Source organism: Podarcis raffonei, chromosome 2, assembly GCF_027172205.1.
Source record: "Podarcis raffonei isolate rPodRaf1 chromosome 2, rPodRaf1.pri, whole genome shotgun sequence".
NCBI lineage: Eukaryota > Metazoa > Chordata > Lepidosauria > Squamata > Lacertidae > Podarcis > Podarcis raffonei.
The window spans coordinates 96,630,120-96,657,800 of record NC_070603.1 but is presented as its reverse complement, the minus strand read 5'-3'; the positions used below and the strand labels follow the sequence as shown (position 1 = coordinate 96,657,800).

Sequence of the window (27,681 nt, the reverse complement as noted above, 5' to 3'; positions counted from 1 at the left end):
AGTGTGACTATGATCACAGAAATCAACAGTGATGCATCATCACAAACAATGCTTCAGCCCGAGCAATGTCCATCTTCAAGCCTACCCGTGCTCTCAGGACAGATATGAGCCATTTGATACTGACCTTATTTTAAGGGGCTTGTATCTAACGAGTTTAAATTTAGTCACATCAGAAGTGTATTTTCAGTCTATGGGCTCTGTTCAGTGATCATTAAAATATATTTACAGTATGCGCATTATCAGTGCATAAGCAGAGGACATTGGAAGCAACCCAGGTACTGTGCAAGCTCCATTCATTTCAATGGAGCTTGAGCAGGATTCCCCTTGGATTTCTCCCACTGCCTATTAGGACAGTGCAAATTACAACCTCTCTGGGGGACAAATCTGTGTGTATCTCTTAACATGATGGGAATGTCTCAAAGCAAAGTATTACAGAAAAACATGGTTCACAAAGCTATTAATTTCTCTAGGTACAGCAAGTCTAGAAAGAGCAGCATATCATGCCTGTGCATATTTGCATTTGAACTAGGTATAGTAAACTACTTAACTGTAAAGTCTTCTACCTTAAAAAGAAAGGAATACTAAGTAAAAGTGACCTTTTCTTTGTTAAGCAGTCATGAAAGGAAACATCACAATCAGCAACTGAGGCAGCAATACTCCTTGCTTTTGAATAGCACCAGCTCAAGAGGAATATAACAATCTAAAATAACCAGGCTTTGTGGTGCTTTTGCAAGTGTTTTTGTCCATCTTTCCACTGTGATGATCTCAAAAAAACCCCCCAAAAACTAAAAATTACAACTTGAGTTCAGGACTGCCTCCTGTGTTAATGTCTCCTGCGTCCACCTTCAAAAGCGTGGTGCTCTTTGTGAGCTGAAAGATAAGATGACACAATTATTAAATATGCAAGTATTAAATATATTTTGTTGATTATAGTCATTTGGACAGCACACTCTGCTACATGCACAATTTTTACTTACGTTTATAAAAAACTGCTTTAAAAGATGTTTGGGGCAAAAGTTCATAGATCTTTTCTAGAACTGTAGCTTCACTTGCTAACGACGCGTTTACATTCCAAACTTGAACAACATCTTCCCGATCACGGACACTGACGCTAACTCCTATTACTTCATCACCTGCCAAGAGAAAGCATCATCATCATCAATCATCTAAAAACTATCTTTGTTACTGGAGCCAGTTTGGACTCCTTACCCCAAATCAAAAACACATCATGAATAAAAAACAACAAATTAGTCCTAAAGGACATGTTGTGAGGTGGGGGAACTTTACTGTAAACATGCTTTTCCTACAACTTTCCCACGTAACTGGTATAAATTCTACCTCAATAATTATGAGCTATAAATAGATAACTTTAGTATTAAGCTTATCATAGAGATTTTTGAAATATGTTGCCCTGTTTGTGCTTTTGGCTTGTTTTTGTTCGTTTGACTGAACCACAGGGGTCTGGGAGATGGCAAGTAATTCAACCCTGCATGGCTTTCCAAACCAATCAAATAATAGCATTATTTTATTTTACTACCCATTGACACATATTACTTATTTCATCACTGTAAAACAGGCATCCCCAACCTACGGCCCTCCAGATGTTTTGGCCTACAACTCCCATGATCCCAAGCTAACAGCACCAGTGGTCAGGGATGATGATAACTGTAGTCCAAAAATCTGGAGGGCAGAAGGTTGGGGATGCCTGCTGTAAAACAACTGTACCTATAAAAGAACATTTCTTTATTTATGGTTGGTACTATATTGGGTATACAAAGCCGGGGAGGGAGACCAATCAGGCAAATTCAGATTTTAACACAGAAAAGTACCTATCCTATTTCTAATGCTATTTGCTAGCATTATCCCAAGAAGTGCTACATAAGAAAATATGACACTACAGATAAAAGTGCAGACCAGTAAAAAGGTCACAAACCACATTACGGGGATAATGTAAACAGCTGAGCCCTGCATCTGATTTTTATATATTACATGCATACACAAAAAGACCAAACATGGTCAGGCAGTAGCTGAATGCCTGGCTCAGAAGACATTCCTGTTAATTTCAATGGACTTTCACCCAGGTAAGTGTATACAGGATTGCTGCCCTAACCACCAGTATAATTCAGTCTGCTCTAATTATTCAGGGAGGGGGGACTATTTAGACATCCCAATCACTATATATAGGGGACATAATGTAAAATGGAACAATTTCATTGTTTTGTGTTTTTAGACAATTAGAGAGGTCCCAAAATCACTAAGACTAAATCTAAGCATGATTGGTAACACTGATATTCTATTATATGAAACTTAATAGAATTTGTATTTTGTTGTTGAAGGTAAGCCTGTTTTCCGAATAAGAGCACGGAAATCTATAGAGATGCAAAGAACATCAGCATGATTCATGAATCTTGTGTGTAAAGCTGGAGCACCTAACATCTCTAGGACCCTGATTGCAGTGTGTGGTGCAGGCTTTCTGTTGGTGCATAATCAGGCACTAAGGGAGGCAGAATCTTTTGCCAAAGCACCAGTGCCCTCTTATGCTTTATTTGTCTTGACTTGGTCAAGAAGTACTCCTTTCAAATCATTAACCAACACAGAAGGATGCCTTTCCACTGTAATGACCGAAAGTGATGGCAGCCAATGAAGGAGCAACCTCTTTCCTCTAGGTTCTCTCTTCTTCTGTAGCACGTGATAGTATAGAGGGTACCCACTTAGAGTGAATAAGGATCAGGCAGACGCAGCTTTGGAGAAAAGAAGGTGAGGTTTTATTGCTGAGCAATAAGGACCCAGTGGAATCTCTTCCAAAGAACTGGGACCCCGAATGACAGAAATCCAGAGGACTTTATACCTGAGCAAATCACAGATCATGAGACAATCATGAGACAGTCACGAATCACCAGCGAAAATTAACCAATTATCGAGCTTCTTGCCAGGCTTGCAGCTCCTGGTCAAGCGCAGAGTTCTACTTCTGCTTTCCGTTGCCTGCAATGATGCGCTGTCTAACCTTTCCCCTAGTTCTGACAGGACAGGGAGTTTTGGAGTTTTTGTGGTTTAGCTCTTACTGTTCTGTGGATTAATTTAGCCTGTATTTGAGGGGATTTTGTACCAGTGTCTCTGATTCATGTCTTCCCCTTTGTTCAGGGTACACGGATGTTTTCTAGGGGAAAGGTCGGTTCTACCGTATTTTTCGCACGATTGGACGCACCGGACCATAGGGCGCACCTAGTTTTTTGGGGGGGAAATAAAGGAAAAAATTTTTCCCTTTATTTCCCCCCCAAAAGCAGGTCAGGGAAACCGAACCAGGTCGAGGAACAGCGGGATAGTGGCGCTGTGCCTCCCTGCTGTCCCCCGAGCTTGTGGGGCTGGCTGATGTCTGCCTGGCGCGCGGGGCGCTCTGCTTCAGGGCGCCCCGTCCGCCGGGCGGCAGGCTGCGATCCGCAGCTTGGGGAGCCTTGCGGGGAACTCCTGCAGGGCTCCCCACCCTGCGGATGTGTTCCCGAAGCGCCGGGCGCTCTGCTTTCAGGGCGCCCGACGCTCCGGGAAGCAGGCTGCTATCCGCAGCCTAGACATCCCTGCGGGACCTCCCGCAGGGTTGCCTAGGCTGCGGATGTGTTCCCGAAGCGCCGGGCGCTCTGCTTTCAGGGCGCCCGACGCTCCGGGAAGCAGGCTGCTATCCGCAGCCTAGACATCCCTGCGGGACCTCCCGCAGGGTTGCCTAGGCTGCGGATGTGTTCCCGAAGCGCCGGGCGCTCTGCTTTCAGGGCGCCCGATGCTCCGGGAAGCAGGCTGCTATCCGCAGCCTAGACATCCCTGCGGGACCTCCCGCAGGGTTGCCTAGGCTGCGGATGTGTTCCCGAAGCGCCGGGCGCTCTGCTTTCAGGGCGCCCGACGCTCCGGGAAGCAGGCTGCTATCCGCAGCCTAGACATCCCTGCGGGACCTCCCGCAGGGTTGCCTAGGCTGCGGATGTGTTCCCGAAGCGCCGGGCGCTCTGCTTTCAGGGCGCCCGACGCTCCGGGAAGCAGGCTGCTATCCGCAGCCTAGACACGGCTAGCGGAGCGCTAATCCCGAAGCTTGGGGCTGCGGAGCTCAGCGCGCCTCAAGCTTCTGGGTGCCGGCAAGGTCTAGACGGCTAGCGGAGACCTTGCCGGCACCAAGAAGCTTGGGGCGCGCTGAGCTCCGCACGCCCCAAGCTTCGGGATTAATGCAGCGCTCCGCTAGCCGTGGGAGAGCTGGGTCTCCCACGGCTAGCGGATAGCTTCCTGAAGCCTGGAGAGCGAGAGGGGTCGGTGCGCACCGACCCCTCTCACTTTCCAGGCTTCAGCGAAAGCCTGCATTCGCTCCATAGGACGCACACACATTTTCCCTTGCTTTTTAGGAGGGAAAAAGTGCGTCCTATGGTGCGAAAAATACGGTAAGTTGCTGTTCCAAGCAGTTTGCAGTTAGCTAAGGCAAGAGCTTTCCTTTGATTCAAAATGGATTATAAAAATACTGTAAGCCCTGATTATGTGTGAGCATATATGAATATATTGATTACTGATAACTGATTATATGAATAGCATAAGGGTAGCCCTTCTTTCCTTGCCTCACTTCCTCTGAGTCACTTTGTGCAGGATCTGTGGCAGTCCTGTTCCCACTCTCTGTCCACAAATTCTACGAAAAGCGAGCGATGCTGATATGTCAAAAGTAGGATGGCAAGTGAAGACATTTACAGTGGTACCTCAGGTTACATACGCTTCAGGTCAGACTCCGCTAACCCAGAAATAGTGCTTCAAGTTAAGAACTTTGCTTCAGGATGAGAACAGAAATCGTGTTCCGGCGGTGCAGCAGCAGCAGGAGGCCCCATTAGCTAAAGTGATGCTTCAGGTTAAGAACAGTTTCAGGTTAAGTACGGACCTCCAGAACAAATTTAAGTACTTAACCTGAGGTACCACTGTACATTCTTTTCCTGGCAAGGATCAAACAGCTGGATAATTCTCTTGGATTATGAAGGTTGCCTGAACAAAGTTGGAGAAAATCAATCCCTCTCCCTAGGCTTAATCAGGCAAAGGGACAATGCACTTTGATAGGATGAAAAGTGTCAGCAGGGGATTTTTATTTGTAAATTGTGCTAGCAATGAGTAACCTTTTCTGTGCTGCACCTATTTTATGCTTAAAACCTAAGCAAGGGGTGCTCAAAAAATCAAGACAAAAGCAAATAACAGGAAGTACTTTCTCACCTCCTGCACAGCGGTCTGTAAACTGTTCCCCAATTGTAGCAAGCAACAGCTCTTTCCAAACTGCAGACTAGCAAAAAACCAAGAAAATGAAGAAGCTGGTTACGTTGCAGTAAGTATTCCATTTGCAGTTTGAATAGCTATACTGTCTGCAACAGCCACATTATTCTGGTGCATTTTATTACAATTTCACATAAATTATATCTATATGTTTAACTTGAACATATTCAACAGGTGATATCCGGCTAATTCATGCTCAAAGCAGAACCATAAAACCAGTGGACTTGCCCATTAATTTCATAGGATCTACTCAGAGTATGATTTAGTTGGATATCACACCAACTTCAATCAAGACTTCAATGATCACGCATCCAAATCTGTTCTGGAGCAAACCAGATACTATAGGCAGGAAAGAGGGCAAAAGTAAAAGTGAAGATACTGGCTGTCTGATAAATATACAACGGTCATTTGAAGAAAATAGTAACAGTGCCAGCAGCTTTTAAGCAGTCAGCACCCACATGAGTGGAAGACTGATGCTCAGAAAACAACACACACTTCAGAATGCTATTAGAGGCAGAATAAGAAGAGGAGGAGGAGGAAGAGGAGGAGTTTGAACTTGATATGCCGCCTTTCACTCCCCTTAAGGAGACTCAAAGCGGCTAACAATCTCCTTTCCCTTCCTCCCCCACAACAAACACTGTGAGGTGCGTGAGGCTGAGAGACTTCAGAGAAGTGTGACTAGCCCAAGGTCACCCAGCAGCTGCATGTGGAGGAGCGGGGAAGTGAACCCTGTTCACCAGATTACCAGTCCACCACTCTTAACCACTACACCACACTGGCAGACATAAAATGTCTTGAGCTATCCATGATAAAAAATAAATAAAAGGCCATCTCATTATACAACTGAAGTTTAGTGTGAGTGATCCTTTACTGTTAAATAAGTAGACCACATGCACCTGCATCACCATAACCAACTGGGTACGACTATATATAATGTTAAGCACGTACCGTATTGTCTTTGGGGACCTTCATTTTCCACACACCTCCCTTGGCATTGCTTTCTTCTTCCCTGAGTTGTGAGGAAAAAACAATGCTTGGCTGCACAGACTGGCAATTTTTTTACACCTAGGTACAGTGCAAAGGCACAGATTCCAACAGCCCAGAATCTTACCTCATTTAAACATAAAAATAAATGCAAGTTTTTTTAGCTTTGAAGCAGGTGGAAATGCCTAGGGAATTCTCAGAATGTAGGAAAGGGCCAAATAGGATGCCTAGTGGTCAACAGGTCAGACTTTAGTTCAGGCATAGACAAACTCGGCCCTCCAGATGTTTTGGGACTACAATTCCCATCATCCCTGACCACTGGTCCTGTTAGCTAGGCATCATGGGAGTTGTAGTCCCAAAACAACTGGAGGGCCAAGTTTGCCTATGCCTGCTTTAGTTCTTCACCCCTTCCCAAGCCAATCAGTCAAAATAATAATAATGGAAAGCTTGTTCATACTTTATAGAAGTTGCAGGACTTGAAGTAATTTGAGAAAAAAATGAAACCTATTGTGCTACTGTCCTCCAGCACCTGCTGCCTGAAACAACTGCTTCACAATGCCTAATGGTAGGCAAACCCTGAGTAATCTGCTGGTGCATGAAAAGATTTTTCTGAACATAGCCTGATCATACCTAAACATGTATTTATCATGGATCATATCCAACAAGTTGGTCGCAATAGTGCAAAGACCATCTTCCTGCGTGATGAGACTTTTCTCCCCTCTCTGCCCAAAGGGTTGGAAAAACCTCTAGAACAGATTGAAGGATGCATAGGGAGAGGACATCCTGGTGCACAGGTGAAAGTCTTTGCACTAATAGAATAACTTTGTTGAATACAATACTGCAATTTAGGTAACCCTACTTCAGAACCTAACAATTATGATACAAGTATACATTCTAGTGCCGTTTAAAGCAAAATCTGGGTTGTGGATAGGCAGTTCCACTGGTGAAAGTTTCAGAATAAGTGAGAACGGCATGGAAGGCACGCAAGTCTATGGTTTATTATATATAATAAATACACTCCTCAAACATTATTAATTATAATCTCAATTATTAAACCACATTTCATGAATTAGAAGACAAAAACAAGGCCACTATCAAAATAATTAAAAGGAAATGACTTAGCTGTGACATTAGTGCTACCAATTTTCCCCTACAAAAAAGTGACTGTGAAAATTTTGATCAAGGGGACTTCAGAAGAAACAAGCATATTTTTTCAATTATGACCTTCAAACTATGGCCCCTCTTAGATGCAGCTTTCAAATACAAGTGCAGGTATGAAAGGAAACAGAACAGCTTTCATTTCCCTTTGGCATCCTTCTAGCATAGAAAAAAAGGGAACAAATCCCCTATAAGCAAGTCTAAAATAATTTCGGAAGAGACAAAAACACTTGCCCAAACACACAGCTCACCTTGATCTTGGGTATAATGACTTTTTGCATCAGGTGCGGGCAGGACTTGTCAGCAGACTAGGTGAGGCTCACCAAAGCAGCAATTTTATCAAGTGTTGCTCACTTTTGCAATCTGCCCATGTTTACACCTATACTGTAGACTGGTGCAGCCCCTCATAACATTAACTTCCTGAGTCTACAAGTTTGGCATAATGGTTTGTTGCCTTTCACCATTGATGGTCAGTACTTTTTTCAGAACTGCAGCTTAAGCAGCAAGTGCCTTTTAAAAAACACATCTGTGTTTTTTAAAAAACGTATTCATTTGTACAGACTGTTTTTTACAGTATTTGTCTTGCTTTCCTCAGTAGACTCTTCTCATGGTTTTAAGGGAAATACCGTATTTTTCGCTCTATAACACGCACCTGACCATAACACGCACGTAGTTTTTAGAGGAGGAAAATCCGTAGGCATGCCATCCGTAGGCATTCCCTCCATAACACGCACAGACATTTCCCCTTACTTTTTAGGAGGAAAAAAGTGAGTGTTATGGTGCAAAAAATACGGTACATTTTTCGTGTAACAAGAACGTGTACCACATTTTGGTCTTAGGTTTTAAAAAGAGCAGGTTGTCAGCATCAACATCCAAGTAAGCAGAAGTTTGATTCAAGTCAGTAAGATCCATATGGGTGTTTTGTTTTTGTTATTTCTATAAATACATTCATTGAACCGTGAGTGGCGCTGTGGGTTAAATTACAGAGCCTAGGGCTTGCCGATCAGAAGGTTGGCGGTTCAAATCCCCACGACGGGGTGAGCTCCCGTTGCTCAGTCCCTGCTCCTGTCAAGCTAGCAGTTTGAAAGCACGTCAAAGTGCAAGTAGATAAATAGGTACCGCTCGGTGCGCTGCTCTGGTTCGTCAGAAGCGGCTTAGTCATGCTCCCTCAGCCAGCTCCCTCAGCCAATAAAGCGATAAAGCGAGATGAGCGCCACAACCCCAGAGTCGGCCGCGACTGGACCTAATAGTCAGGGGTCCCTTTACCCTTATAAATACATTGGACATGGCTACTTCAGGCATGTCCAAGACCTTGAGCACACCCAGCAGGATACTGCAGTTTGTGAGCATAAGATGTGCCCCACCACCACCACCCGCAAAACTCCACTTGTATCTCTGCATTTGTATCCATTTCAAAGGTGGTCTGCCACATGAAAAAGTGATCTACTGTTCAAGAAACAAATCCAAAGCTTCACGCTGAGAGAGGGCAACTGATTGCACAGTTCCCTGAAGCCCAGCCTTGTCTATGCAGCACTTGCCACAAATAACCAAAATTTCAACATATTTTAACTTGATTTTGCAAAGCCTGCTTTTAGGTAATTATATGAGAAAATCATATTGCATAATATTAACATTTAAAAAACACCATGGGCAAACAAAAACCAGTTCAGTGTAATTTATCATGTTTACTAAACATAGGTGTTGTTGTTTTTTCAAAAAATAACCTTCTGATCTTCCCCCCGCCTCTCTACTTTTGTTTCTATTTCCCCCCCCATTTCTTCTAACTTACACGTAAATAAACAAGTAATGAATGCAGTTTGTGGCTGGAGCGCCATAATAATGTGAATGTAAACATACCACAGCGGCCGTCTTTCTCCACGCATTAAATGATAACTACATCTCAGAGGCAGGTTTGTCACAGGAGGAATATTGTTATAAACACTCCAGAAGATCTAAAGAGAATTATTACACTTCGTAAATTCACACATAACAGCATGGCATTTCCTTGCTTTGTTTAGCTCTGTGGTACAGCACATGCTCTGCCTGAAAGAGGTGCCAGGTTCAATCGCTGGCATCTCCAGATAAGGAAGACCACCCCCCACAAGAGAGTCACTGCCAGTCCAAGGAACTGACTTGGTATAAGAGAGCTCTCCATGTTCAGAAATAGGGAACAGGGTGTTGCTCTTGGTTTTTTTCCACATGCTCCCCTAACCTGAAGGATAGCTGCACCAAGACTTTTTGATTTCCTATATGCCCTTCACCAGAATATGCCAGGGTGGGTTACTATAAAATACAGTCCCAAACTATTACAGTGGTACCTTGGGTTACATACGCTTCAGGTTACAGACTCCGCTAACCCAGAAATAGTGCTTCAGGTTAAGAACTTTGCTTCAGGATGAGAAAAGAAATCGTGTTCCGGCGGCGCAGCGGCAGCAGGAGGCCCCATTAGCTAAAGTGGTGCTTCAGGTTAAGAGCAGTTTCAGGTTAAGAACGGACCTCCAGAACAAATTAAGTACTTAACCCAAGGTACCACTGTACAGTGATTTAAAAAGCAATAACCAAGTGAAACAGTTTCAAGCAAAATGCAAGGTATTGGAACTAGACCCAGTTGTGTTTCCTAAGGAAGCTGGTTTTCTTCCACCGTGCTAGAAACTGAGCCACTAGCCTACAACTGATCTTCAATAATGCAACAGTTCTGAATTCAATGCCCTCTCAGGCGAGCTTGTAAGTCATCACTTAAACTTGCAGCCCATAACTTTTGGCAAAACAACTAACACATTTTAAAGTAAATTGTAGCTATAATTACAGAAAGGTAGCCGTGTTGGTCTGCCATAGTCAAAAAAAAATTTTTTCCCCTTCCAGTAGCACCTTAAAGACCAACTAAGTTAGTTCTTGGTATGAGCTTTCGTGTGCATGCAGATACAGGTGTATCTGAAGAAGTGTGCATGCACACGAAAGCTCATACCAAGAACTAACTTAGTTGGTCTTTAAGGTGCTACTGGAAGGGAAAAAATTTTTTGTTGTAGCTATAATGTTATCTTCATAAAGAAAACAAGGAACCCCCAACATCCTAAACAACAAGGGAATTGAGTCAACAATAAGCATCTTAAACAATGATTTTAAACATGACATTTTAAGCATGCTTTTTTAATTATTATTTTTGAAAGGACAACTATCCAGTATACCTATAGCTTACTAGTTCTGCATTGAACATTCAAAGGGTTGCATCCAATGAAGCCATTGAACAAGCAGAATGAATTCTGTTTCGGCAATGAATCTTCACCTTCCCTTTCATGTGCCTCCACATGTGGTTTTTTTTTGTTTTTCTGAGTTTACAGATTTTTGAGTGTGCATGGAGAAGAGAAATTCTGTTATGCCACTAGCTGCTACTAAGAAATTGGGTAAGGGGAATCCTGGGGTGCAAAATCTTCAAGACAACCATGTGCATATATTCCTACCTGGCCTTTACTCCCCCAAACTAAAGACTATGGGTGGTATTCAACTAAGTTCTGCTCACGGTGGACTCACTGAAATTAAAGAACGTGACTAAGTTATGTCCAGTGATTTCAATAGATCTGTTTTGAGTTAAACTTAAGAGACTACTCAGGGAAGAATTTCATGCAAGACAATGTACAGCTGGTTGCCTCTAACCAAATCACTGTGTGGGGGAGCATCTTCCACTTGTGCAACAGAACTTCTCCCCCCACAAATATCTGCTCTAAGGGACCCCCCAATTCTCCAGAGCAAGTTGGGGGTGCACACTGGGGGGGGGGGAGCTACGATCCAAGGCATGAACAGACGTTGTTCCACTCATGCAATGACGTTGTTGGACTCAACCTTGAATCAGATCATTACAATCCCTGTACACTGAGAACAAGAAGTACAGCACAACTTTCAAATGCAAGAGCAAGTTGCATTTCTGCTTTCAAGGCAGCACTGGCATTTCCCTCAAAAGGGAGAATTATTCAGTGCCTTTTTTGCTCGTGGGCTTTCTCATGTTGATGTTTGGTCTATACAGATTGGTGGGTCCATTTCTGTCTTCCTGAGTAGGCCTCTATAGATGGGGAGTGGACACTGGCAGCAGGAATGCAGCCTGGGATTCTGCGCATCTGTACTGCAACATGGTGACAAGGCCTTTACATCACACGGCCTTCAATTCCTTTTGTTTCATGCACCAAAATTAGTATTCACAGAACCCCCGCTTCCTGAAAATGAGCACTTTCTGTGTCTGCTTGACACTGTGATGAGACCAAGTTAGACTACACAGTAATTTTCTTTGTTTTACTATAGCACTGAGGAATTCTTCTGTTCTCAGCTTCAAATTTTTGCCTGTTTATCATAAACTAGCAGAAACTGATGCTGGATTCCCATCAGTTCAGCAGCTTATAGATCCATTTACTAAAGTAAATTAGTAAATGTGTGGTGTGTTTTTTTAAAAAATAAACTATACTTTTAAATTTAACATACAAAGAATGATCATTTTATTAGGGGCAAACTCAGTGATACATAATAAGTTTTCTGTTCCTGCAATAACAATGACTTTAGACCTGTAAAGGGTGTTTACAAAAGCATTCCCCCCCCCCAATTTCTACTGATCGTAATACAATGCCTTATTATAAACCAAACTGACTGATTTTTCAAATGTTTTGTTAGATTAGAAGTTACATCTCAGCTCTGAAAAAACCCCTGTTTGGTCTATCAATAATACATGGGATTTTATATTGCAACATGAAATTCTCATATGCAGCATCTTTGTTACCTGTACAGTTTGTACTGTGTAGATTTTCTTTAAATTTGATGCACATTCAGCAGCTGTTGTCCCAGGAAGTGACCTTGAAAAAAGGAGAGAGAGGAAGAAACCATATATTTAAAGATTCGGTATAGTAAGTGTACTCATCAGATTTATGAAAAGAAAAACATTGATATACAGTGGTACCTCTGGTTAAGAACTTAATTCGTTCCGGAGGTCCGTTCTTAACCTAAAACCGTTCTTAACCTGAGGTACCACTTTAGCTAATGGGGCCTCCCGCTGCCGCCGCTGCGTGATTTCTGTTCTCATCCTGAGGTAAAGTTCTTAACCCGAGGTACTACTTCCGGGTTAGTGGAGTCTGTAACCCGAAGTGTTTGTAACCCGAGGTGTTTGTAACCCGAGGTACCACTGTAATAATAATTATAATAACACAAAAGTATGCTTTTAAAATACATTTATATACTATGAGAGCAGGTACCATAACTTATATTATGGAAGTTGACATGGTAAAATGGTGAATCTGATCAATATATTTTGGTGGGTTGTTTCTTTTAATCAATATATTTGTGTGATCATCCAACTCTGCTTCACAACAAAGCTGTGTGTTTGAGAATTACCAATACCACGGGGTTTGTGGGTGGAAGGAAAAATGGAAGTAAGTCATAACAAAACAAACTACTCTCTTTTGAAGTCAGGTTTGGGGAGGGTGGTTACATCTACTGTCAGAAGGTGATGATATAGTTTCTTGTTTCTCTCTCTCCCTCCCCCTTTCCTTCCAATCCTCTTTTTCAATTTGGATAATTCATTTTGAAATAGAATGCAGTTTTTATTTAATTTTACAGACATTTTGTTGTTGTAATTCTGCATAAGTTCTATTTGAATCCAGAAATTTCTCTCTTTTTTTCTAAACTATAATCACAAGCGTTGTTGTTGTTATTAAAAGAAAATAATAATAATACTGGGAGAAAGGCAACATGCACACATTTTGTTTTGTTAAATAAAAATATTAAAGTTCCAATCTTGCACAATTAAGCCGTTCAACTCCTATTCAGAGGGTGTTAAAGAAGCATAATACTGCAACACACTTGCCTCCATTGAATACAGTAGGAAATTACTTCTTTGTAAATATGATGAACACTGACAAATTGGAAGAAATACTGACTGAGGAGGGTGCGCTGCCTATATCCACCCAAACCTCCATGGACGTTCTTTAGCTTCAATCCTTATTTTAGCCATAGGCAGTGCTTTTTTTCTGGGGGTACGCATACCCCTAAACATTTTGTGAATTTCTGTACTTTTGTCCATTTACTGTATTTATTTTCCCTGATTTGAACTGTAAAATGGTGGTTGTCTTGAGTCAAAATGAGAGTACCCCTAAACTTTTTTTAAATGAAAAAAAAGCACTGGCCACAGGAATATACAGTGGTACCTCGAGTTACAAATGCCTCAGGTTACAAACGCTGCTAACCTGGAAGAGTTACCTCAAGTTGAGAACTTTGCCCCAGGATGAGAATGGAAATCGTGTGCTGGTGGCGCAGCGGCAGCAAGAGGCCCCATTAGCAAAAGCACGCCTCTAGTTAAGAACAATTTCAGGATAAGAACAGACCTCCAGAACTAATTAAGTTCATAACTAGAGGTACCACTGTATTTTAAACATGTTCTGCATCTCACAAGGCTTAAAGAAGCATTATTCTCACAACAAAGGGGTTTTAATAAATTCTTCTATTTATTTTACATCTGTGCCACTAGATGGCCACATTCTATAAATCTAGCAAGACACTCTCTATAGTGAGTAAAATCCAAGAATAAAAGCTCACACAAGTTAATTAATGTCATGTTATTTCTTTTATCATGGGACCCTGTTCTCATACGGAAACGGGCCATGCGGAGGTCTTAAATATACCTGCATACATTTCCTACAAATACAGTACAATATACTTGTGGCTAAGTTATCCATATAGAAGTCCTTTCCTCTAAAAAATGTTTGGGGGTACTCTTTTTCCTACTCATATTGAAATACTGCCCCTCAATGAGGCCAAACTTAGATTCACAAAATGTTTAGGGGTATGTGTACCCCTGCGTACCCCCCCCCCGATGAAAAAAGCACTGCATATAGATACCCTGGAATACTTTTTAAAAGAGACTAACTCTGGAGGAATCATGTTGCTTCTCCTTTGCGAAACTAACGTGAACAGCGTCCTATGGACTATTGCAGGCATAGGCAAACTTGGCCCTCCAGAAGTTTTGGGGACTACAGCTCCCATCATCCCTAGCTAACAGGACCAGTGGTCAGGGATGATGGGAGCTGTAGTCCCAAAACATCTGAAGGACCAAGTTTGCCTATGCCTGGATTACTGAGTTACCCAGATCTATCTAATCTCATGCAAGCGATATGCACCCAATATGGTTCAGTAACCAATTACAACCATAAGCTGACAACCATAGCAGCAAGATGGACAAGTCTTGCCAAGCAAGAAGATCCCATTAGCAGCATCTGTAGCAAAGGTGTAGTGTTTTCTTTGGGCTTAGATTCAGTCTTTGCTCACCTACAGAATTACTGAAACCCACAGGCGCACCTTTATAGCTACATATCGGGAACACTTGGCTTGCTGTAAGAACTGACCCTTTTTTTTGTACCACGAAAAGCTCCAAATTGGGATAATTTACCAAGCAAGCTATCTTTTGGGCCTTCAAAAGAGACTACCAAACTCAGGATAGCAAAGAGATTATGTTATCTTTGTTATAGAAGATGAGCCAAATGAATGTGTGATTGGAGCTACGTGTCTTCTGCTAACAGTTTCATAAACAGATGGAAAGTGAGTTAATGTACTGAAAAAGTATCCCTTCTTGTGATGTTTGCTCTAGGCAGAGGTAATCATTACATTACAACATTTTAAAAAAGCAACCCAAATCCATGACAATGTAGGGAATGAGTGGATTTAGTCTCTGTCTGAAAAGCAGGTAACGGACAACATCAAAACCAATGGCTGACTATTGGAATGGCTAGACATGCAAAATTCACTTCTAATTGTACATCTCTCTGGATCATGCCTCTTGTTTTTAGTTCCAAATACTATTTCTGTTGATTGGAGAAGCACTCAGTACATTTGCAGATGGCAGAAATCTTAGCTATCTTAACTATTTTTAAAGTACGGGTAGAACAGAGATTTATCCATTAATTTGCCTCACATAGCGATGAACCACATGTCATTTTACAACAGCTTGAGAAAACTGATTTCTCCTTTGGTATGCTGAAGAGAGATGCTGAATTCCCCCAAACTGATAGCTTCTAGTCAGCTGCCTTAGACTATTAACTTCCATCCGCTGCACCTAACACAAAACAGATTCCTAAGAACCTACTAGTGATCTACAAATTATTACTATCACAGGCTTCTTTGGTAAACTTTCATAAGTTGTATTTTAAAGGGGGAAATACCCAAATGGGCAATAATTGTAAAACATATATGATTCACTGCAGATTGTCTCAGACAATACTACGAAACAGCATAGTTTCAGGATGCTTTTCAGGGGCAGTCCCACCAAACGCACATTACGGGGATCCAGTTTAGAGGTTACTAAAGCATGTGTGACTGTGGCCGGGTCAGTCATCTCCAGGAAAGAACACAAGTGGTGTAATAGTCAAACCTGTTGAATGGTTTCTTTAAATTTTAGGTTTCATTATTGTTTCACAAGATTTGTATGTCTTTAAGGGCCAGAGCAAATAACAGGACCTAGTTTTACAGCTGTGAAGCAGTATAGCAGGTGCTGTTACGTTAATTAAGCTGTTGGGTATAGTATTTAAAGAGCAGCATGTAGCTCTCTCAGTACCTTGGTGGATGGGTCACACTTATTGATATAATGTAATTTAGTGTAAAAGGAATTTTTGTTTTTGTTACAGTGGTACCTCGGGTTACATACGCTTCAGGTTACAGACTCTGCTAACCCAGAAATATTACCTTGAGTTAAGAACTTTGCTTCAGGATGAGAACAGAAATCGTGCAGGCAGCGGGAGGCCCCGTTAGCTAAAGTGGTGCTTCAGGTTAAGAACCGTTTCAGGTTAAGAACAGACCTCCAGAACGAATTAAGTTCTTAACCCGGGGTAACACTTTATTTGTTATTAAACCAAGCAAAAGTTACTTTTGCGTTTCTTGAATGTGTGGTCTCCCCAGCACGCTTTCTGCAGCCCAACTAATCTGTGAAATAGCCAACAAAACCTAGACAAAGGACTCCTGGATGATCAGGTAGCAGCAGTGATTAGAAGCAGAGACAGATTGACTACAACTCTGCATCCTAAAAGTGGCTGGGCCATGCCCCAGTAGTAAAGCATACTCTTTGCATGCAGAAGGATCCCATATTTAATCCCTGGCACCTCTAGAAAAGGCTGGAGAGACCCTTGTCTGAAATCATGGAGAGCTGCCAGTCAGTGTAAACAATAGAGAGCTAGATAGCTATAAAAGGTAAAGGACCCCTGGGCGGATAAGTCCAGTCGAACTTGACTACGGGGTGTGGCGCTCATTTCACTTTCAGGCCGAAGGAGCCAGTGTTTGTCTGCAGACAGCTTTCCGGGTCATGTGGCCAGCATGACTAGACTGCTTCTGGTGCAACGGAAGCCAGAGCACACAGAAATGCCGTTTACCTTTCCGCCACAGCGGTACCTATTTATCAGCTTGCACTGGTGTGCTTTAGAACTGTTTGGTTGGCAGGAGCTGGGACAGCGCAACGGGAGCTCACTCCATCACGGGGATTTGAACCGCCAACCTTCTGATCAGCAAGCTCAGTGGTTTAGACCACACCTGCGTCCCTAGCAGTGCTAGATAAACTAATGACATGGCTTGGTGTAAGGCAACTTCCTATGAGGAGTGCAGCCCCGTCCAACACAGGCTGCATAATAAATCCTGGATTACCCCCCCCTCACTAAACAGAAACAAGCAGATGGGTGCAAAAGAGGGTCTGCCTGGCAGCCTTGGTGTATGAATTTACTTCTGTAAGTGAAGCTCTTCTTCTGTTTATAGAACTACTACCTTAATACATACACGTATGTTGGTGTGAAACAGACCCAAGTGCTGAATCCATGAAGCAAAATGATCCTCATTTTGAATCTGCAACATAGTGTAGACAAAATGTAGCTCTCCTGCTATATCAGATGGTGAAATATGTTTCCAAAGGCTGCCATTGTCTACATCTGGTTATGTCAATGAAAGATTTATCATTAACTTTATAGAGGATTGGCATACAGGCCAGCACTGGGCCCAGGTTGACATTCCCACCTAAATGTTAAACTATTTTCTCTAGCAAACTAAAATACGTTTTGGAAGAAGGGAGGGAGAGACTTGGCACAACAAAGTAAGTTTGGCAATATCAAAATGTCCATGAAAGAGTTCCAAGGGGACAATTTAATACTGATGTGAAAACATTCTGTAAGCACTCCAAGGGTAACCTTGGCCTGCCAGGCTGAGAATGGTATTTCAGTGCAAATTAAGTGACTGTAATCAGACAACAGTGCATGCCTGAAACAAATTTTGTTGAGCGGTTCCTACACAGTCTCTTTCAGAAGACACTCAACGCAGTTATGGTGATGACAACAAGTTGTTTTTGGCCAGTAATTTACTCCACAAGGCTTTCATTACTTTCACTTCCCTGAAATTAAGAGGGCAAATGTCAGATGGCCACTGGCAGTCACCCTATTCCATAGTGAAATAAAAACTAACCTATTCCAGTGAAACTGGAACTAACAACAGCAGAGGATAATATACAACTGATGCCTAAACAACATGTCTATTAGGGGTGTGTCCCTTAACAGCTGCAATTTATACACTTCTGAAATAGTTAGTTGCTCTCTGGTTTAAAAATATTCTTATTTTTATTGTATAGTTTTAAGTATGACTGTTGTAAACCACCCCGATATCATTTATGAATAAGCAGTATATAAATATTTGTACAAATTAAATTAAATTTCCTGTCACTGAATGAACATGATAAACCTTTACTTAACATGTTAAACTAAACCTTTTTTGGTTAAATAACATCTGGCTACAGTGCTTTTAACTCACTCATAGTGGGCTGTAGTCAACTTTTATGCAGAGTGCACACACTGAAATTAGTGACCACAACTAACTTAGGTCAATTAATTTCAATAAATCTACTCGAAGTAAAAGATAGTTAACTACAACCCTGTCTTTTTAATCATGCATAACACATACAGCACCATAAATCCCCACACACACCCCAGAGAAATGTAAGAGAAGTATGCTAGGTGAAACAAATATTTTCTAAGTTTTTAGTCTACATCATGAATATTTGTCAGGCTCTTTAAAAACGTACATGTACTTTACATTTCATGCAAAATTATAATCATAAAATGTGCAAAAAGTGTACGGTTGTATTAAACAAATACAAAGTAAAATCTAATGTTTCACAATTAGCAGAATGTGGTGCAATAGCACGGAGAGATAAAAATCAGATTGCGAAATTCTGGTTCAAGTTACTACTAACATTTCTAGCAGTAACAAAGGTGCCGGGACTCCTGGAAACCACAACCTCTAAATCTGGTGATCCAGTATGTGCTAATCCCAGATGTGCATCAGGTTTTGCAAGCCTTATGACCTCCCTCCTTCCCCCTTCTGCAGAGGGGAGTGACAGAACGAACTTCAAATGACTGTGCTGCAAATGTCAGGTGTGCCTGTAGGTGGTGATGTGTACAAACAAAGGTCTCCCGGGTTACCTCTTCCCTTTTCTTTCTCTCTCTTTCTGGAACAGAGGCTCTTTGATCACTATAACAATACCATACAGAACGGTACTATGTAGAGCGATGCAGATTCTCATTAGGTTTATTTCTATGATTATGGATGAAATTCAGTGTAGCACTAAGTGGGGAATGTGTGCATGGAAGGAAGTCCACTCACACAATGAGACTTATCCCTTCTTCCCTCCACCCCACAACCCCTAAACTGTTCTGGGTCTTACTCCTTCACTGCTAGCAGCTGGTGGTCAGGGTGTGGTTTAAAAGGCTAGTTAGTATAAGGCCTCCATCTCGAGCTTTCCACTCGCTGGGAATAACACAGGTCTCTAGCTCCTAGTTTTTCTGCCTTACCTGAACTATCTGCCCTTGGACTGTTGCCTGACTTTCTCCCTAGATCACATTTGAACCTAGACTGATTCTTGATGCTTGATCCTGGTTTGTTTGGACCAGGGGTTGGCAAACTAAGTACCGGGGGCCAGATCAGGCCCAATTGCCTTCAGGATCCAGCCCGCGGACTGTCCATGGATTGGCATGGGGATTCTGTTCGTTCGGGCTGCACCATTCCCCACCCCCCGTGCCATTCCATTCCCCCCACACACACACACCGTGGCGGCGGCGCCTCCTCCCTCCCTCCTCCTGGCTTCTCCCCGCCCTGCCTAGAGGAGGAAGGGGGCTGGGCTGAGCTGGCTGGGCGCCATTTTAAACAGCCCCTCTGCGGAGCCAGCCCTTTCACACCGCTCATCTTCACTCTGCCGCCACCACTCTGGTACTCCTGTGGGCCAGAGAGCGGAGCGGATGAGCTCGCTCTGCCTTCCCACAAGAAGCAGCAGCGACGGCAGCCCCTGGGAAGGTAAGTGGGGCTGGGGAGGAGGACTACTTGCCCCCCCTCGCCTCTTCTTCCAGCTCCCCCCCCCCCAGCGCCGCTTCTCCGGCCCACCACAAAGTCTGAGGGACAGTGGACCGGCCCGCGGCTAATTTTTTTTGCCAACCCCTGGTTTGGACTGTGCTAATTCTGCAATGCTACCCTCGCTTATGAATACTTAAGTGAGAGGCTTATACCTCCTGTAAATGAGGCCCTAGCATCTGAGGGCATCCCCTGGACTGTGGATCTATCAGGTGGGTGATCACAAGAGTGGGGGCTTTTTCTGTGGTGGCTCCACAATATTAACACCCCCAGTAGAGTGGCAGCATGTGATTACAAAGGCTTTTCAGAAGGCCTTAAATAATCATTTGTTTTGTTTGGCCTACACTAGCACTGACTGCAATCTAGAGTACGGTTAAGGAGCAGGAGTTCTGAGTCTGTTTCAATTTTGTCAGTTACTCTTAGTAATTTTATTGTTGCTAAGTTGCTTTGGATGGGTTTTGTCTGGAAAAGTGGCATACAAATATTTGTTAAAAGTCCACAGGCTTTAGCTGAGATTCCTGCATTGCAGGGGGTTGGACTAGATGACCCTTGGTGTCCCTTCCGACTCTTAAGATTCTATGATTCAAGCAGCCAAACACAGCAGCTTGCAAGATTCACCACTTGGCAATCAGGTGGGGTAATCTGGTTGGAGGAACAGGTTCTTCTCTTCCACAAAATCTAAATGCCATGAATAGCTAACATATGACTGGGTAAATAAACTGGTAACTTTTGTAGAATAGCCTGTAAGGTTGAAGGTTGTCACTTTGGCTACCAAGCTAACCACATTCAATCCACAGAGCTGTTGTGTCAATTGCAGGCTGTGCAGTCGTAATCTGCCAAGTAGGAAGACGCCAAATGTGCTTTGACCCAATGGGGATTCATCCTACCTCCTGGACCATAGGTCCCAGTAATCTAGCCAAACTACCTACCAGGTGAAGCTGGAACATGTGCAGAGGAGGGCGACCAAGATACGAACCAATGACTTCTGCTCTTTCGTACAACCAAAGAAGGCATTGTGCTTGCTATTGGCATGTGTTTGGTATTTATTATGAGAACCAATTTACCTGAATCTGGCTGGCCACTGTTTAAGCAGAATAGGTGGGCCTTTAAGCTGGCCTAGCTTTTATGCATGCCTCAGATGGACTGCTACCACTGCAAAATGTGACCTCGCTTTAGTCCAGTCATTAAAACATGGTAAGGGAAACACTGGCCATCCATATACTGTTGGACTACTACTCACATAATCATCTCCGGCCAGTGGTGAGGCTGATTGGGACTAATGGAAGCTGGAATCCAACAGCATCCATAGGGCCCCAGCCTACCCACCTCTGCAAAAAGTATTTCAGAAGATTCTATTCTGCATGTGAGAAGGCCAGATTAACTTGGGGTGGAACCGAAGGCAGAAGAAGAGTCCTGTTCCAGACTTAGCCTGCCAATTACTCTAATTTCCAATCATCTAAATAATAATAAACCTCAGCAAGTGCCCAGCTGCCCTGTTCTGTCCTCAAGCCTATGGCTTCTAATAATAGGTTTGGGTCGGGTAGGGTCACTGATGTAACCACAGAAGAAAAGTCTTTTACAAATGTTTCCTTACTGAAAACAAGGCTGTGATGGAAAACGTGCAGTGGGCTGACTTTCTGCTAAAGTAGCCCTCAAATTAGGAGGCACATCTTGAGTGGGGGATTCTCTGCTTGTGCAGCACATTACATAACTTGCAGTATAACCAGCATGTACAGAAATTTCAGAGTATTCCATTTATGTGAGTCTCACTCACTTTGGTGGCATTTCTGCAAGCTGATCTTGAGTTTGTTACCTTTCAGTAATGTCTTACTGTTGGCATCCAAGTAATTAAACAACCTTGGAAGGATTTTTATCATTAAAGGCCCGATATTTTTTTTCTTCAAAGAAACATGAGATACAGACAACTGAAATGAAAGGTTGTAGATATCTAGATGGCTCCTTGAGTGTAATTATGCATGAAACCAGCACATCATATGATAGCAATCAATCACAGAAACTCAAGAGTATGAAGGATTGTTTTTTTAAGTAACAAAACAGCTTTTGCTAACGGCTTTGGGCAGTAGTTGCCAGCATAGCACCGTTCAGAATGATCAACTGTCAGGGGAGAGAGCTGTAGTCCAACAAACATCTGGTGGTCACCATGTTGGCCAGGCACAGGCAAACTCCAATCAAACTCCAATCCTTAGCTAACAGGACCAGTGGTCAGAGATGATGGGAATTGTAGTCCCAAACATCTGGAGGGCCGGAGTTTGCCTATGCCTGATGTTGGCTATACCCCTGACTTAGGAAGTAAATTACAATCTGGACAGAGATTTGATTGTCTATCCCTGTCCTCTACTTCTGCACACTTAAATATTATCTCTCCTTCACAATTCCTGCCCTTAAGAAACTAGAACAAAACTCATTGATACCCCCACCACGGTATATAACCAAATATATATCACCTAAATAATATGTATCTAATCACCAATTTTAACTTTTTGGGTATTTCATGTAACTGGTGAAAACTGGATGCTATGGATTAGTCCGGGGGGGGGGGCTTTTTTTTTTTAAAAAAGCAACAACAGGAAAGAACCTAACATCATCTTCAGTGCCACATCTGGTGAATCCCAACTTGGGAGAAAGGTGGAATATAAATGCATTCAATAATATAAATGTTGGCTTATAGTGACCCTAAAGATTTATCGTCACCTTTTGTTGCTTTGTTTGCTTACCCAAGGCCTTTTGAATGGTTTTGCTGAACTATTCCTGGCCTGCAGACACATTGTGTTTTGGGCACCTTGCTTGCTTCTACAATCAATATGTGGATTATACCTAAGGGGTTTGTAAGGTGAGGTAGCTTAGATCATTCTTTATCCTACAACAAGATGTCCTGCCATGTGTTAAAATACCTAATGCAAGATGGCTATAATTTAAAGGCAGCAGGCGCAATGTTGGCATATAAGCTATGAGAAAATTTAAAAAGGATACTGTATTTTTTGCTCTCTAAGACGCACCAGACCACAAGACGCACCTAATTTTTGGAGGAGGAAAACAAGAAAAAAATATATTCTGAATCTCAGAAGCCAGAACAGCAAGAGGGATCGCTGCGCAGTGAAAGCAGCAATCCCTCTTGCTGTTCTGGCTTCTGGGATAGCTACACAGCCTGCATTCGCTCCATAAGACGCACACACATTTCCCCTTACTTTTTAGGAGAGAAAAAGTGAGTCTTATAGAGCAAAAAATACGGTAATTTCCTACTGAGTTTAAGTGGACAATGAGATGGCAGAGATGTGATTTTAGTAGCAAACATGGGGACTCAGATGAGAAGTGCAGAATGCTACTTCCTTACCTCCTTGCATCTTCTTTCCCAAGTATTTTTGCTTTTGCTGAGCTCCAATACATCAAGTGACTTTGGCTGTGAGAGGTAAAGGGGCGGCACATCTCACCCATGTGTTCCTTTTGCTGTTAAAATCAGACGCACTTCCCACTATCTTCACGATATGAGAGTTCCATTTTTAAGTACACAAAACTACCATGGTCACATTGTAGCTTGTCCCTTAGTATTTCATTTCAACAAACCCTTCAGTGGTTGTAAAAGGTGCTAACCAAATGCAATTGGTCATAAGAACATTTCAGGATTTATGTAGCTTGCCAGAGAAAGCTGTTTATACCTCAAGGACATGTTTCTTTCTCAAGTTACAAAAACAGATTGGTACAGGAAAACAAGCCAACCACCTATGACAAGCTCCAAATGGACAGCGTGCGTGTGTGTCATTTGACAAGTACTGGGATATCATGGAGTTATAAAAAGCAAGGCTAAAGAAGCAACCAATTGTAGTCTGATGCAGTATAAGAAAGCAAGCATGTCAGTCTTTTTTTGTAATGACTGGAGGAGTGGATCTGGAGTGAGAGACACTGGGAACAAGTCTTATATGGCTTTGAATCTTGTGGAAAATAAACACCGGATAGAGGTTTTAAGAAAGGATTATGGTTTCTTAGCAAAACAGAGAGGGGAACCAAGGTTTGTTTGTTTTTTATCATGAGTGGAGGGAAGGATGGATTCTCAGACAGCTCTATTTTAAAGCAGTGAATGAAAAACAAGGTAGGAAGAGATCATGTTGCAAATTATGGACAGTTAAGAGCAGATCAAAGTTTCAACCATAGAAGGATATTTCAAGAATATGGGTTGATATAAAATAAAATAGCAACACAAAACTTAATGAGAAGGGAAGAGTTAATCCTTTGTAAAAATTGCCAAAATTGTAAAAAAGTTTCACCTGTTGAATGTCTGCCCATCGTAGGACTTTAAAGGAAGGGGGCAATCAAGCACGGATTGTAAGGTTTGTGTTGAAATAATGTTTGCCATTGATATATGTTCAGTAAGTGTCTTTGTGTGTGTGTGAAACCTAAGAGTAAATAATCTGCATTTAATCCAGAATAACTACCACCCACTAGTTCCCTAACTTTCATTATAATCCACTTCACCAACACCATAGTTTCTTGCAGGCATGCACAGAAAGATAATGCCAAATAGGATGGTTAATGGTTATCAAGGAGTCATTAGTTTGTACTGTGGCCTGGAATACACACCTTTAAAGGGCGAAAAAAGAGTAATTTCTAAATTGTGAATATTACCTATATTACCACTATGCTGTTTCCCCAAGATGACTTCTAAAGTGACTCTGTGATGTGGCACAGAAGAACCTTGCAGCACAATCCTACATGTTTGTTCAGTGGGACTTACTCCGAGGTAAAAGTGTATAGGATAGCAGCCCCACTGTTCTTTAATGCGTGTGGATGTGCCACCCTCAAATTTACCTGTGGGGTTGGGGCTGAGGGGAAGACTAGGAAGAATGAGTGGGAAAAACAACAGTAAGCAGTCTCGAAAGTAAGCAGGGAAAGACAAAAACTGTTTAGCTGGTAAAAGAGGCCTTGGGGTGGCATGGCCCCTCTCTGATATTGGGTAAAGGATTATGGCTAACTTTTTAATGGCTAAGTCTTTGCCTCAATTTATGCCTTGTGGTGTGTTTTTTTAAAATAAAGCATGTGGACTGCACTGTCCACTGATGCAAAAGAAGTAGCAGTATCCCTTTTAACTTCTTGTCACTGGTGGGGAAAACGGGGTGCACACAACAATATGTTTCTTATCAAGGCCCGTTTTATGGTACGTGCAATTAAAAAACGTTATTGTTAAATTTATATCTCACCCTTCCTCCCAAAGGAGGCCAGGGCAAAACAAATACTTTGTTTTGTTTTGCTTTAGCTTAGGGAATCCATGCCCTAGGGGATGTATTTCCAGACAGCAGCTGGTCTGAAAACTATCCAGAGAAGGTTGGTTAAATCAATAAACAAACCACCTTAAGCGCTGGGTGCATTAAAAAGGAGTTCCAAAACTGGCAACAAAGGGAAGCGGAGCAGAAATGCCACCCAATGGGATAAAAACACAAGAGCTAGGATGCCCCAAGTTGTTCTAGGGTACCTAAGAGGCGAGCCTTTCCCAAGGCAACCCACGGAGTAATGTTGCCCCTTTCCCACCCGACCTTGTGCGTCTCAAACCTTGAGGAGGGGTAAAGCTGCACTTGTTGGCTTTTCTGCCTGCAAGCTAGATGCGCGCATGCATTGTGTGTGGATACCACCGAGTCAGGAAAAGTGAGCCTCTATCACTTCCCTCTAAGAGCCCCTATCACTTCAACACGCTTAACAGGGATGATCCCCCGCTATGGAAAAAGAGGTCTCAAGAGTTCAAAACCTCGCGGAGAAAGCGAGCCTGAGGGCGCCCAGGGCTGGTTGCCGGGGGGGGGGGAGCCAAGGAAGGGCAGAAACAGCAGCTTTGGGTGGGTTAAGCGAAGTAAAGCAATCGGGGCTGGAGAACAGAAGACACCCCCCCTTTCGTTGCCTTCGGCGGAGAAGGGAATTAATTCGCCATGGGGACGGAGCGAGCTGAGCAGGAGAGGAGGCGGCGGCGGCGAACAAAGGCCGGTCCTACGCCGCCCACCCCCGCCGCTGCCCCCTTGAGCGCATCTTTTCCCACCCTACCGGCGCGGGAGAGGCGAGCTCCAGGCCGCGCGCTCCTTCTCCTCCTCCTGCTGCCGCTCGCCTTCCCCATCCGGTGTGCCGGCGGCCCCGCACTCACTTGTCGAGCCAGAAGGTCCACGGCGAGTGCAGCGGGATCCCCTTGCCGGCGTCGGGCTCCAGGCCGCTCAGCTGCTGCTGCGGGTCGGGGTCGAGATCGGCCTCGTCGTCCGCCTGGTGCTGCTGCTGTGGCGCCGCCGCTGCGGCCGCTGCCGGGCTCGGGGGCTCGGGCGGGCCCGGCTGCCTCTCGGGGGGGCTGAGCGCCATTGCCCTGCGCTTCCTTCGGCCCAGGCTGAGTCAGCGCCGCCTCGCTCGGCGAAAGCCCGCCTTGTTGCGTACACAGCCGGCGGGCAGCAGGGGGCCCTGCCCGCCCGCTGCAAATCTGGCACGCCGAGCGGGCAGGCCTCGCTCGCTCTGTCGCTGGCTGGGGGGATCTCGCCTATTTATAGCGCCTTTGGCTGAGCAGCGGCCCCCTGCCCCGAGCGGCTTGCAGTCTCCTCTCCCACCCATGTCTCCTCCATTCAATCTCGTCACAGTGGAGGGAGGCGCAGCTGGTCCTTTGAGCCCATCCCGGGGTGGATTTTTGTCACACTCTATCTCTCTTCGCTGCCCGCTATTTAACTGGCCATAAGTGAGTTTAAAACCAAGCCGTTACAATAAATTGAATCTGGATGGGTGTTGGTTTTGTTCGAGAAGCTGGGCTTCAGATTCCACCTCGGCCAAACCTCAGCTGCCTTCATTGGGTTTGCCCCATTTACACCAGCTTTGTTAGATGGGCAGAGGCGCAGAAAAATATAGTGTGTGCTTTGAGCATCCAGAGTCGGCTGAGGTGGAATTTGAAGCCTCTTTGGACACATCTTAACACTTTCCACTGGCTCTTTTACCAGTGATATGCCTGTTCAAACATGTAAGCTCTTTCACAGGCAGAATCATTGGATGTGATTCTGCTTCCCCACATGCACATTCAAGTTCTACACATAATGTAATAAAGAATTCGTGGTTTGTTTTAATTGGTGTCATGTTCTGCTTCTTTTGTGAATTGCACTTGCAGATTGTGAAGTGGCCTCATTAGTTAGCTACAAGCACGAATGCTTGGACAGCACACTATGAGCTGTGTGGAGGAACCCGCACGAGGTTTGTTTTGCATACGTGCACGCACACACACACACACACACACATTTTGTATTAACTGCCTACTTTTCATCACTTCAGTTGGAGCATGATCCCTTTCTGCAAAAATAAAATAAAAAATGGCAACATGGATTGAAAAAACAAGCCTCTTTCCACTGCCCCCCCCCAAGTTATATGATTCCATTTTGAAGATAGAAACTACATATGGATGCTTCCTGTGATCCTTTCTGTGTGATGCATGGACTTCTGAACACGAGATGTTTGAAGTTCTACTACAGTAGTCCTCTGGTTGTTCTGTAAACGTCCCTGACCATCAGGTATATACTGACATAATCACACAGAGCCAGTGTGGAGCAATGACCAGAGTTAACTTTGAAGTATGGGCGAGTTACTTTAGCTCAGCCTAACCTCTCACAGGACTATCATGGCTGAAATGCTAGTGTGTTCCACAGAGGAAGAGTAGATTCATAAATGTGATTATTACTTTTGGCATAGGGCCATTGTAATATCACACAGTTTGTACATACTGTATGTTCTTCAGATTTTGCAGCAATTACTCCAGAGGAGATTCAGCAAGACTTTTTAAAGATCTGGCAATCTCTAGTACCTACTTAATGTATGAATAGTCACAAATAACTGCATATAGTATTTATCTAGAGCTTTTAA

The 27,681-nt window shown here is 43.4% G+C and overlaps 1 protein-coding gene across 1 annotated transcript; it reads right to left on the bottom strand.

Annotated features, from left to right (window-relative positions):
- Positions 1–372: 372 nt before the first annotated feature.
- On the bottom strand, positions 373–26,292 carry EIF4E3 (eukaryotic translation initiation factor 4E family member 3). Its single transcript, XM_053378190.1, has 7 exons — positions 25,946–26,292; positions 12,176–12,248; positions 9,274–9,368; positions 6,223–6,283; positions 5,218–5,284; positions 978–1,133; positions 373–870 (listed from the first exon to the last, which is right to left on the bottom strand). Exons 1-7 carry the CDS (start codon positions 26,149–26,151, stop codon positions 824–826), a joined length of 705 nt encoding a protein of 234 aa, XP_053234165.1. The 5' UTR covers positions 26,152–26,292; the 3' UTR covers positions 373–823.
- Positions 26,293–27,681: the final 1,389 nt, after the last annotated feature.

What these genes read in the sequence shown, in the direction of transcription:
- EIF4E3 (XM_053378190.1), bottom strand. Translation starts at nt 26,151, where the DNA reads ATGGCGCTCAGCCCCCCCGAGAGGCAGCCGGGCCCGCCCGAGCCCCCG. An exon ending in TACAGACCGCTGTGCAGGAG is followed by an intron (nt 1,134 to 5,217) that starts GTGAGAAAGTAC and finishes TTCTCTTGGCAG; the next exon opens with GTGATGAAGTAATAGGAGTT. An exon ending in TAAAGCAGTTTTTTATAAAC is followed by an intron (nt 871 to 977) that starts GTAAGTAAAAAT and finishes CTTATCTTTCAG; the next exon opens with CTCACAAAGAGCACCACGCT.